The sequence below is a fragment of the Ctenocephalides felis genome, unplaced genomic scaffold (assembly GCF_003426905.1).
Source record: "Ctenocephalides felis isolate EL2017-DRISC unplaced genomic scaffold, ASM342690v1 CF-g0.4_SCAFFOLD_00845, whole genome shotgun sequence".
NCBI classification, from domain to species: domain Eukaryota; kingdom Metazoa; phylum Arthropoda; class Insecta; order Siphonaptera; family Pulicidae; genus Ctenocephalides; species Ctenocephalides felis.
The window spans coordinates 18,093,351-18,106,545 of record NW_020536999.1 but is presented as its reverse complement, the minus strand read 5'-3'; the positions used below and the strand labels follow the sequence as shown (position 1 = coordinate 18,106,545).

The 13,195-nt window shown below is 26.3% G+C and overlaps 2 protein-coding genes across 5 annotated transcripts in view; both read right to left on the bottom strand.

The window, feature by feature from the left end:
• The window catches only part of LOC113363211 (tyrosine decarboxylase-like), a 51,232-nt gene that overhangs the window by 14,359 nt on the left and 23,678 nt on the right, over window positions 1–13,195 (bottom strand). The gene's annotated exons all lie outside the window — the stretch shown is intronic.
• LOC113363212 (protein tramtrack, beta isoform-like) lies at window positions 5,355–12,930 on the bottom strand. Of its 4 annotated transcripts, none has more exons than XM_026605692.1 (6): window positions 12,764–12,930; window positions 12,454–12,650; window positions 12,201–12,377; window positions 11,846–12,117; window positions 11,622–11,761; window positions 5,355–5,820 (listed from the first exon to the last, which is right to left on the bottom strand). In XM_026605692.1, exons 2-6 carry the CDS (start codon window positions 12,634–12,636, stop codon window positions 5,465–5,467), a joined length of 1,128 nt encoding a protein of 375 aa, XP_026461477.1. In that variant the 5' UTR covers window positions 12,637–12,650; window positions 12,764–12,930; the 3' UTR covers window positions 5,355–5,464. The 4 variants fall into 4 exon arrangements, with proteins under 4 accessions (XP_026461477.1, XP_026461478.1, XP_026461479.1 ...); XM_026605693.1 differs by lacking the exon at window positions 5,355–5,820 and adding an exon at window positions 7,702–8,327 and having other exon boundaries at window positions 12,764–12,928; XM_026605694.1 differs by lacking the exon at window positions 5,355–5,820 and adding an exon at window positions 9,508–9,763 and having other exon boundaries at window positions 12,764–12,924.

Below are 13,195 nucleotides of genomic sequence, written 5' to 3'. Positions count from 1 at the left end.
ATATATATATATATATATATATATATATGCATAAGTTTTTATGCCTGTATATTATGGTATGTATATATAGTTTCAAGTCATTACTTTATTTATGAAATTGTTGTGTGTACATTGAAAAAACAAACATTTTGAAGTAATATCAACTATCTTTTTATTTAATTATTATTTAATTAGCATAGGTATATTCCAGATAAAAGTTAATAGTCTGTGTCTGTGTAAAGATTGTTTTTTGACAAATTTATTAAATAAAATGTAAAAAGAATCGTGGCATGTTTTTAGGTCTATACTTGAATTCATTCTTCATGGAACTCTTTTCATAAAAATTGGTTACCATCTGCGTGTAGAATTGTCGATAAGAAATCAAAAATGTGTTTTGTGTCTAATGTATGTTTTGTTAGCATGAATGTGCTTCATTAAGCATTTTAGTCATATTTTATTTTCTGGTTACAATATAAAATTACTTTTAGATCAACCCAACACCAGATCACATAATATATTTCCCATCTGCTTATTTTCTAGTAACAAATTTAAATGCAATATAATTTTAACCCATAACTTACCCATTCAAATTTTAAATAAAAATACTTGTATGTTTTTTTAAATCTTTATTTCATCTAAGTAAAATATTTTATACATCGAAATAAAACTAGAAAAATATTCTTAGGCTTGACCAGTTAATTTTTTAAAATATAAATTGTGATGCTATATATTTATTCAAATTGCACCAAATTTAATGACTAAAATAAAAAAAAAACAAGTTAGGAGGCAAATTGTCCATGATGCGCAGGCTTTTCGTTCAGCAAAGATCCATCTCGCCTTCTGAAAATCCAGGATAATAATGAATAAAATATCTTAATAAATAATATAAGTATTTGATAAAACATACTACAAAGAACTGAATAAATATATTATCCAAACGTTTCGATAATTAAATCTATGATCATTTTTTAAAGCTAGAGCAAGATAATATTAAGAACAAGTCAAGATGTTATAAAATAAATAAAGGGAGTATTTTAGTGTATCGTGAAAAAAATGCAATTGCCTTTTTATTACCACTTTTCTTAAAAAATCATTTATTAACTTTACAAGAGTACAGAAATAAATTGAAATGCAATCCTCCTAAGTAATCAAAAAAAAAAGTTATCAATCTAGAATGATGTCGCAATGGTATATACTAAGATTATGCTAAAAAAGAAATTTAGCGATTCTTTGAAAGAAAAGCCAATTTTATAGCACTTTTTGAGCTTGTGCAATTTTTTTAAAAATAGTAAAGATTGAAATTTGGGGATAAGGTTAGTATATGTTAGAGAAAAGTCTATAAAAAAGATTCTCTTAAAATTTCAAGTAAATCGATCCAGTAGAACTGGATAAATCTTGGTCATCGTATCGAAAAAGACAGTTTTGAGAAAACGCCTTTAAAATTTTGCAAAAAAAGGAAAAAAAATGAAAGAGAATTATCATGGTCAAATAGCTCCGAAATTTCCAAAAATAATTAAAATTTTTAAAAATCTTCTTTTACACATATTCTTAAAGATTTTTTAAAGTTTATTTTATGTAAACGTCTTTCAAAAATTCATAAAATTTATTATTATTTTCTTTAAATAGCTAATTAGTTCTTTTCATCAGTAATTGTATAATTATTCATAATTAAAAATAAAAAAATAAATACTTTTGTAATAAATATTAATACACAATACACATACTTAATTTATAATAACTAATCTCACTAAATGACTTATTAACAAAGCAAATGGTTCGAATATAAATTTTATAATTTTTAATTTAAATTAATAACTATATTACAGAATTTAAATTAATAATAAATAAAAAAAATGAAAATTCCTTCAACACTTAGAATTTACATTGCTAAAATTCTTTTCCTAATTTCTAATAAGACTGATTGCCTGATTCTAATAAGACTGATTCACTGAGAATTACTTTTATTTACGATATTGAATTTAAAGAGATCCAACAATAATTATTAATTTTAGTAAAAAAAAAGATTAAACATACTTAGAAACATTGAAGTAATAAATCATAAATGATACTAGTCGATAGTATGTTCAAAAATTCAAAATAAACATAAATTATTTATTTTAATTTTATTATTATCTTGCATCATCATTTATTTGACTAAATTTTAAAACATTCATCTCAAAAAATTATTTATGTATTGAACAAACGATTTTTTATATATTTAAACACCTTTTTAATCATTTGAAAATCCAAAAAGAATCATTCCTTATCTCTGTATTATTGAAACCAATTTTTTTAAATTAAGTACTCACTCAAAATCAAATTGTACATTCACTTAAAATTCAAATAATTCCAAAACTTAATTTAGACATAATTTAGTAAATTAATAAAGATGAACTACTGGGTTTTCCTTGTAAGATTCTATGTTATTTATCAAATTAATTACTCAATGACTTTCTATATAGACAGGTTGTGCAATTTATAAGAAAAAAAAATTAAAATACAATTATTAGAAAAATACAATTATTAGAAAATCTAAAATGTCCTAACTGGTGAATATTTGTTTGTGTATCATCAGTGCATATTATTAATTGTGTTTGAAAAAGTTATGAAATAAAAAATTGCTAACATCTACACAGCAATAAAATCTAAAATATTTCGAAAGTTTTTCTATGCTCTTTCCATACGAAGTTTGATTGATCTGCGCTCTATCTAAACATTAATATTAAGAGGTAAAACTTTCAGAGAATTGTTTTTTATCAATTTGGAACCATTTGAGCACCTTGAAGCAAGGAAATTCGAAAATGACCATTTTAAGGATAACCCTAATATAAATATATATATATATATATATATATATATATATATACATATATATATATATATATATATATATATAAATTAAAAAATCAATCTTTCCCACTGACCTTCTATGTATGACGTACATATGCGAGAACAAGGTGTTCTTATTCTTCATAGGCCTCTGGCAGAATTCGCAATTGAATGGTCCTCGGTCCTTACCATGCTGGTTGTCCATGTGTTTCCTGAAGCTGTCCTCGAGTTTAAAAATTCGCCCGCAGTTCGGCGCTGGACAAGCGAATGTCCTGCCCATTGCCACCATATCTGTTCGTTAGAATATGATCGGTCTGTAAAACTCATCCGAATAGCAAAAAGATTGAAGAAGGAACAAAATTGGAAATGATGATGGTAAAAGTAGAAGGTTAAACCAGATGGTATTTGTTAATTATTGATTCGTGGATTTGGTGGTTGTCTTCATGCTTAAGTTAGTTGGTTACCAACATGCTTTTTCGTGTTAAAGTTGACTATCAAACGCATAAGAAAAATTCTTTTATTTTTGGCGAATGTCCTGAACAAGTATGGTCACAAATTAAGTACTTCGCACACTTTTTTTATCAAAAACGCTGAACCGATTCCAGAACCCATATCGAGACAAACTCGATAAGAACTCGCATTGATTTTATTCGATCGACTATCAGCAAGTTGTTTCTTCATAATTTGCAGATAAGTGCAAAAGTTTTTGAAAACGTCTACGTTAAAATTCCTGAACCGACCTTGAAAATTTCAAATTATTCGTTTAGTAAAGGTAATCGTGCTGGATTTTTTTAACCCAATGATAGAAAAGTTCTACCAAAATAGTGGTAGGAGTTTTATGCTATAAAATCAATTGTTGCGGCATTAATGATTTGAAAGTATACAAATTTGTTGAAAAGCAAAATTAAAAAAAAATACAAAAAATACAATAAATAAAAACAAACAAAAAATGGACGCGACTTTTTGAAAACTTCCATTATAAAGGAGTTCCACCAAAATAGTGTTTGAAACCGTTTTGTTGGAAAAAATTAAAAAAATTACATGAAATACAATAAATAAAAAAACAAAACCAGGACTTTTTAAAAACTTAATTGATAGAGGGAGTTCTACCAAACTAGTGTTTGGAGCCCTTCTGTTGCTCTCAAATCAATTATTGCATCAACAATGATTTGGAAGTAAACAAAAATGCTGGAAAGCCTAAATTTGTACAAACGTGTCAATTACCGATTTAAAATTTAAAAGCATTAATTAATTTTTCACGGTCGAAGTATGAATTCAAATTAAAATAGTACAATATATTAATAATCATGCGCTAATTTTATCATTGATATTTAAATAAACAATCATAAAAATATCAATATAAATAATATTTTATTGTATTTTACAAAATACATATGTTTTGGATACAGTTTTCACTAAGCGTATTTTTAATTATATATGGCGTTATTTATCAGACTATAAGTTTAAACAATTGAAAAATACATTTTTTATATCTTAGGATATAAAAATCAGCTTTATATATATATATATATATATATGAATATATATAGAAATATATATATATATATATAAATATATATAGAAATATATATATATATATATATATATATATATATATATCTACTATTATTATCAAAAAATACAATATGACATGAGAATACAATTCAATAATATTAAGCAAACACATATACTAAGAGAAAAATTAAATTAAAGTCAACATTTCATATTCAAAATCAAAATACTTAAAGCTAATATCTAATAATTTTAAAAATATCGTAAGACCAGATTCCATCGTGTTTTTTTTTTTCAAAAATATACAAACTAATGACTAAGCAAGAAACGTGTAAAATTAAATATATAATCTATTAGTCTTCTTTAATTACAACTTATTGTCATGATATTTTAGAATAATACTATGTTTAATCCTTTCAAATTTAGTCATCAACTAAAAAAAACTTATTTATACTTATAATCTATAACAGAAAATTGTGGCTTTTAAATAATAAAATATACTGTCCAATGGTAATTAAAATAAAAATTTTTTTAGTTTGGGTTATGCTAATTAGTGAATTTAATGAAGAAGTGTCTTATATATAATTTTCTTTGGCAAAGGCCTTGAATAATGCCCAAAATAGTTTGGTTTCTTTCAAAAGATAAAAATATATATAATATATTATTAATAATATATAATATTTTATCCCATACCTATATATTTCGTTGTTTAAATAGAAATGTAAAAACTTCCAATATCAACAAAATTGAGATTTTTTAATTGTGCATCTAGAAATTGGCAGATGCGATTTAGTTATCTAAACAAGTTTTAAAATCATGTAAAGTTTTGATGGTAGCTACTAAATTTCAGCACAAATGTTATTAATTGTAAAAATTAATTTAAATAAATTTCATAATTTAATTTATATCCAATATTGCTCGCGCTGTCTGTTGCATATAATATGAAAATGATTCAAGCTTATTGAATCATTATATCGAATATATAGACTTATTTCACCAATAAGATTAGCAATAAATTCAGTATGAAAATCAAGATAATTTTCATGAGCTGCCGCGGTAAGAATCAAGTATTTGTGAAAAAAATCTTTCAAATTTCGCAATCATCAACTTTTGATGACCAATATTCCCAGTAATGCCAGTTCCTCTACATCCCAGATGTGGACGTAGAAGGATTGGTGGCAGCGGTGGAAGTATTATTCGATCCATTCTTTCCTTTCCTATGTGCCATATAAATATGCACCCTCAACGTATTACTATTTTTATAAACATTTCCGCAAATATCGCATCTTTTAGGTTCCACATTATTGTATCGATGAACATTAAGATCGTGCTCCATGTAGAGATGTGATACCAATCTTCCTTTCATGATGTAGGTCTTGGGACAAATCGGACAATAGAATTCTTTCGAATAGGTGTCATCCAAACAATTCTTGATGGCTTGTTTGAGATGCTCCGCGAGCTTCAGGTCCAGACCTTGCTGGTCATTCGGTCTTGTGCCAACTTGACATACATAAAAAGATAAAGTTTTGTCAAGATCTTTTTGTTTGATTTTATTGTATCAATTGAATAAGGAAAGATATTTAATTTACACATTCTCATCTATACACATTTGTTCAACTGTATACTGCATTCTTTTGTCAATTTAAATAATATTCTGCATAGTAAAGCTACGTCTAGTTTGCAGTCTATAAATGCCTAAATATAAAAACTTATTGAAGTTAATAAACGTGTTCGAAAAAATTGTTCTAAATTTAATAATCTGCAATAGTTTATAACATTATATAATATTAAAGAAATATTTCTCATACTATTTACACATATCGAGATGAGTTTGCGCCACCTACACGTTTTTAACTTCCCGTAGGGTAGTTATAGTAATGGGCCGAAAATCAAAATTAGCATTTTGCAAAAAAATTTGCATTTCTCGACGTTTTGGAGGTTTCTGAACATTTTGGCATACTTTTTGTGTATCCGCATTTTTTCGTCCACGTTTTCGGGCGCACAAATCAACCGATTTGAATAGTTAAAAAAACATTGGATTTCTATTGATAGGAAGATGTGCTGATTAGTTTTTTAGGTAAAGGCAGGTCCAGCCGTTAGAGATACGGAGCAAAGAGTGTAGAAAATAGAAATCGAGTTTTTGAGAGAACGAAGTATCCGATTTGAATGATCTAAAAACATTCAATTTGTAATGATTGGGAGAAATAGTTATTACTTTTTGGCAAAGGCAGGCCCAGCCGGATTGAATGATTCAAAAAACTTTCTGCTTGTGTTGACAAAACAATTGCTTTTGGAAAAAAAAAATCTTTTTTTTTGTGTATATCGAAAATAATTCAGATTTCAATTTTAATTCTGGCTAAAATTTTGAAGGTCACTTATATACTTTAAATAAATATTATACAATGTTACTGTATTTAACTAAAAGTATTATCAAAATATTGAATAAAAGAATTTGTTCATTTTCCAAGTTTATTCAAAAATATACGTTATTTATAATTCAACATTTGGCACCGCGATACAAAAATATCGACTTACATTTATCAAAGACCATTATTCTTTGGTTTAAACAATTTGGTATGTTTTACAAAAATATTCAATACTGGTTATACAAATATTTTTAGTCTTTAATATAATTAGGCGTGTATTTTTGGTGTAAAATAAGAGACCATTTAATTATCTAACAAATATTTGGTATAGATATTAATCTAGAAATTAATAGAATAAATAGTAAAAGCACTTATACTTAATCTTATTTGCTATGATTCTAAATTTGTAAAATTCAAAATGCCTTTTTAGGACAAAAATTAATTAAACAAACGCAAGACAATAATTAAAACATTATATTTTTAACTAACGTGATAAAATTCTGCCTTTTGACGCGTTTCGATTAATTTATTAACTAATATTTATAACAAACGAATAAATATAGATACATTCTATACTTAAAGAAACTTATTCTACAAAAAATGACAACCAATTTGGTACTAGATTTTCAATAAAATATTTGTTTTAATTTTCATGAAAAAATTGTAATATAAATAATAAAAAAAATAATACTTTATGAAAGGTTATACATTCAAAATCAAACTTCTAACGTGTTAATTCTATTTAATAAATAATTTTAGGTTCCCTAAAATAGTAACAAATATAAATTCCCTAAAATATGAAGTAAAAAATATTTAGTGCGAAGTAAATAAAATAAATCAATGCAATTGATCGTCATAAGTTAAAGTGAATAATAAGAAATAAAAAATATAAAGAAAAAAATCACTCCTTATATTTAACTAAAATGATGTAGCGCAAGAAAATCATTCTATTTAAAATTATCACCACAAAAACTTCTTATACATATTCTGCGACAAGCATTACTTTGGAAATACGGTCAAATATGATCATTAAAGTCAAAAACCCCAAATTGATACAATCTTAATCAAGCGACAGAAGTTTGAGACCACGCATTTAAAATTTTAAGGCACATCAGGAAAATACTGTAACTATCAGAATACTTGAATTCAATTGAGTTTAAACTGACGTCTTTGGTTATTATCATAATCCAACTTTTTGTCCAGACAGTTTCATCAATCTTAATATTTCCCATATTACTGTCAGATCACAGTTCAATCATTCTAAAATCCTTTTCAACCGGCCAGCCAGTACTCGTTCCAATCAAGAACTAAGATCATCAACAACGCAAATTGGAGGCAAATTTATGTCCATCAATGAAATATCAGCCACCAATTCGTTTTTAACTTGTCTCGAAGCAGGCCCATGATATTTGGCCATGTGTTTCCTCATGCTTTCATTGTTCTTATAAAATTTCTTGCATGTTACACAAACCAAAGGTTTATTTTCTCCATGGATATTTGCCTCATGCGTCCTAAGATGATCACGTCTTGTGAACTGCTTAAAGCATTTGTTGCATTCGAAACGATATGGGGACGGAATAGAAGTTTTTCCTCCAGTTTTTCCCACTTTGTTGTAGGCGGTCGAGAACACGTCCAGACATCCTGCCAGGGCAATAATATAAATGTCATTTTTTTGGTTTTGAAGATTGGTGTATGCGATTTAACAAGTATGATGATGATTGATATTTAGGTATCGGGTTATTTATTTATAGATTTTCTATGAACTGAGCTCAGCATTCACAGTTAAGATATTAAAATTATATAATGTGTAAACTATTCAAATATTCAAAAATTCAGATGATATGTGTTAGACAAGAAATATTTTTTGGTGCAAATTAGAGTCGTTTTTTTGTTATATAATCTGCAGATATAGTATTCCAACAAATTATACTGTTTCATTAAAATGTTTACACAAATGGATGTGATTGCTAATAGATATCTTAAATTATAACAATCGCTCATTTTTGATTGTAAACGATTAAAAATCACAGAAAAGATTATATTCAAATAGTAGAATAAAACCACAATGAAAGCAAATATAGTCTAGAAACGATAGAGACAACAAGACTACTTTTTTGATTAACAAAAAAGGCCTTTCAAATAATTTGCCTGTTTTCAACGTCATCAATTTCAAAATTATATATAGGTGGTACTCAAATACAATTTACAAAAGAAGAAAAAGAAACTTGAAGTGCAATTTACAAAGCTAGTTGCTATTGCTTTAATAAGTGCAACTAATTAATAAAACTGTTTATTATACTTCTAAAATATATTCTATAAATTTATGTAAACATATATAAAAATAAGATATACTTTATTACACATTGTTTTGTCACAGTATTGTGGCATATAACTAATATTTATACTTTACGTATATTAATTTTAATCTAGTGACTTAAAAGTTTACAGTTAAACAAATGACTATATTCTTAATAATGCATTAATATTTGGGAAAATAAGTTTGGATATATCATTTGGTATTAAATATACTATAGTAAATAAAAATAGCCATTACTACCATTTTATAAAAGAAATTCATTTTGGAAGCATAATGATTAACTAATTAATTGTTATGTTCATTTTTATATCATAAATTTAAGTTTATTGTAAATTTTTTATGAAAATGTAATAGCAACATGATCACTAGTTTTAGAAACAATCTTAAAACTATTCTTAAAATGTTATTTTAAGGAATGCAATAAAATCACAATCGTTTGCACATATTAGTGTCAAGGCATTTTCAAGGCAAAAAGTAAAAATAATTCTATAATAAATCCCTATAACAGGTAATAGAATCTACAGTCATTCCAATAAATCTGGCACTTTTAAATTTGCTACCATATCTTGAGCTCTACTTTTCCTTTCCCGAGCTTCAAGTTCCCTATGTTTCCCTGCGATATGGGTTCTTAAACTATTTTTTCCTTTGAAAACTTTATCACAATATTTGCAAGTAACATTTTTTGCAGGCATATGTCTATCAATCATGTGTCTTCTGTAGCTTGTCTTGCGCATGGAACGACCACAGAGTAAACAAGTAACTGAAAAAACAATTTGATAAAAAATAATTGCAGAAATGCTGCATGCATTAAATAAATATAAACTATATAGCATAAATAAAATAATAAAACATTCATAATTCAGCAATTGTTTACTAATAATTCACTCAGAAATCAGCTCTGAATAATTAAATGATTAACAAATAAATATTTTCAAAGCGTGCTTGAGATTTTCAAATTAGAAAACAAATAAAAAAGCTTACAATAAATATGATAACATAGAACTAAATAATGGTTAGTGCAAACGTAATATAATATATATATTATTTAAAAACATCAAATTATACTTACCAAATGATTTCCAAGAACAATCACAAAATGTACACTGATATGAAAATTATAAATGCAACACAAAAATGCAAGTAATTGCACATACACAAAAAGCAAATTATAACTTATATAATTAAAACTTACAAAGCATATTCACAAACAAGACTAGCCAATAAATTATAAAATAAAATTATGACTGTACTTACCTATTATATATTAAATTATTCGGGATAATCACGTTTGACACTAACCACTATTATAAATTCACTGATTAATCAACATTTTATTGATAAAAATCCGCGCACTTTGAAATATTTATTCATCCTATGCAAAAATATGAAACTCATTGAAAAAACACAAAAATTGTATATACTGAGTCGTATGAGAAATGTAAATAATTTTATGAATTTTCATTAATGAATAATTCAAATCAATCATTTATGTATGTTAAAAATACACTTCTTAAAGATATATTGCTATTATATATATAATATAAATATTTACATACACATCATGAAATAAAATTATTCTACATGTTATGCATACACATTTTTCATTACCATCGACACAAAATATATTTATATGCTGCAAGAATTTCACCAAACTAAAGAGTAAGATTTTTGAATAAGAGTAAATCTATATATTCAACTCAATTAGCAAAATAAACAATTTCAATTAGATTTAATATCGGACATTTAATATGTCAAGAGTTCACACCTTTATAAATCCACAATTTTCAGTCATAATTTTTTTTTGTAAATTGATGTTATGATGGTTTATTATGAACTAAATTAAAAATTTCATAAAATATGGAATTTTTGAAAACATGGTGAGCAGAATCCAGGTTGATGTTCACAATCAAAACAGTAACTTGTGACACGTCTGGAATTGTGATGTGCATCTTTGTACGTTAGTGTCTTTCGTAGATCAGTATAACAACCCAAACACATTCGAATTTTCTTTCTACCTCTGCCCTCAGGTTTGATAAATTTGTGTCCGATTACATTATTTCTTGCAAAATGTGTTAGCCCTGCCAATGTATTTTTAACAAGAATGAGGATCAAGGAAATCTCTTGTTGTAAACATTTAACAATGATAATTTTAGAATAAAATTTCAACTACAACAAATAATAGATAAAAAGCAATTCAGCAAACGTCTATTTAACATCAACTAACCAATTAAATGCTACAAATCTTGAATATTTTGTAAATAGTGAGAAGACGATTCTGAGAAAATAATTATGAATTTAAAATGTAAACATTAATAATTGTAATAGACCTATCATATTAATCCTCATTTAGTGATATGCCAAACCAACACAACTCCAACCATCGAAAATTTAAACATTTACCATATAATTGAAAAGTGCCACATGGATAGAGAAAATTGCATATTTGATATAACTTGCTTGTTTTAAAAGTTATCATTAAATACGTAAAGACCTCTTTGCAGCCCTATCTTTACAAAAAAGATAATTTGTCCCTAAGCTTTCAACATTCTAAGTACAAGTGTATGCATAACATAGTAGCAAAACAACATTAAATAAATAGAAAAGCTAAAAATATTTACCGTGATCTAGTAGTTGACTCGAATCTTGAAGAACCGATGATGCCAAAGGTGACATGCCGGATGAAGCCATATTCATATCTTTCTGTGCACTTTCCATAATTTGTGTAAAATCTCCCATGCTAGATGATTCATAATCCTCACTGACAAATAATAAATTAAATAAAAACAATGCCAAAAAATATAATTAATTGAAATAATATAATTTGTATTTAACAATTACTTACTCCATAAAATTAGGTTCAGTCTTTGGTATGAAGGTCATATCAGTAGGTTCAACAAGTGCATTTTCTTCAGGTTTGTTTGCTACTTTAAGTCTTTTCGTTTCAGAATTAGCTGGTGGAGAAACCACCGGTCTCTTTGGTGCATCATTTTGTAAATTTGATGAACTATTTATAGTTGAAGTGTCATTTTTTTGTTTATCTTGATACATGTATTGTGTTAATGATTCTGATGTATTGTCTTTTTCATTTGTTGCATCTGGTTTTGGATTATCATTCTAGAAAAGCCAAAAGGTAAATGAAAGTGAAATTGAGGTATAATTGATGATATTTTATCTCAATGCAAAAAGTGTAAACTCACCGACGATTCATCTTCTGTGAGACCCTTAATTTGCAATAGCTCTGCAGTTTTTAGAAAATTTGCTAAATTTTCTTGTCGTACGTTAACTTCCCCTTGGTACATAAACAATAAAATATCGGACATATCACTATAAGCAACCCCTTTTAATATTATTATAGGATGCTTATCAGGATGAATCTACAAGAAGTAATATATAAAGTAATAAGCACCATGAAATTTTAAAAATAGAATTTTGTGTAAGTATAAAGCAAACCTTGAACATTTGTTTGAAATAAGGACTGCATACTGACAAAACTAATTTATGTGCTTGTAGAAATTTTCCTTCCACAGCAAATGTTACATCAACTAAATCTTCTCCACGTAAAAGGGCATGAAATCCACTAGTCAGGTTAGAGTGAAAATTATTCCATTTTAATGAGAATTGTTCGGCGTCCATTTTTATTCACAAACCTTCAGAGGAAAAAATTAAATACAAAATGAATATTTTTGTAATTGAATAATATGTGTTATGTGAAATTCCTATTGTTATTAATAAATTTTATACGATATAAAAAAGTATATACCTATATCTGAGTTACAAATAAAATTAATGCACTGACGTAGCGTTTTGTAATACTCAATTACAAAATAAACGTATACACTTCTTATTTTAGTTAAAACACTAATACGAAAAGCACTTATCTCACATGTTAAACTGTATTCTGAATTAAATCATCACAAATCACAATAATTTTGAAATAATGATTGTCTATTTATAAATAAAACTAATTTTCTACCATGATGCTAAAAACACATTACGTTTTTGTGATAGTAAATACCAACCTTGCAGTACTAACAAAGTTATGAACTTGTTCCAACAGACAAAAAGACCGAATGACCAAAAGAGCTAATTTTATATTTTTTAGATTATTTAAAGTAAAGACTTTTATTTAAATCATAGTAATTACATTTATGTCTTTTAAAAATCTAAATGTTAAATCTAAAAATCGAAATGT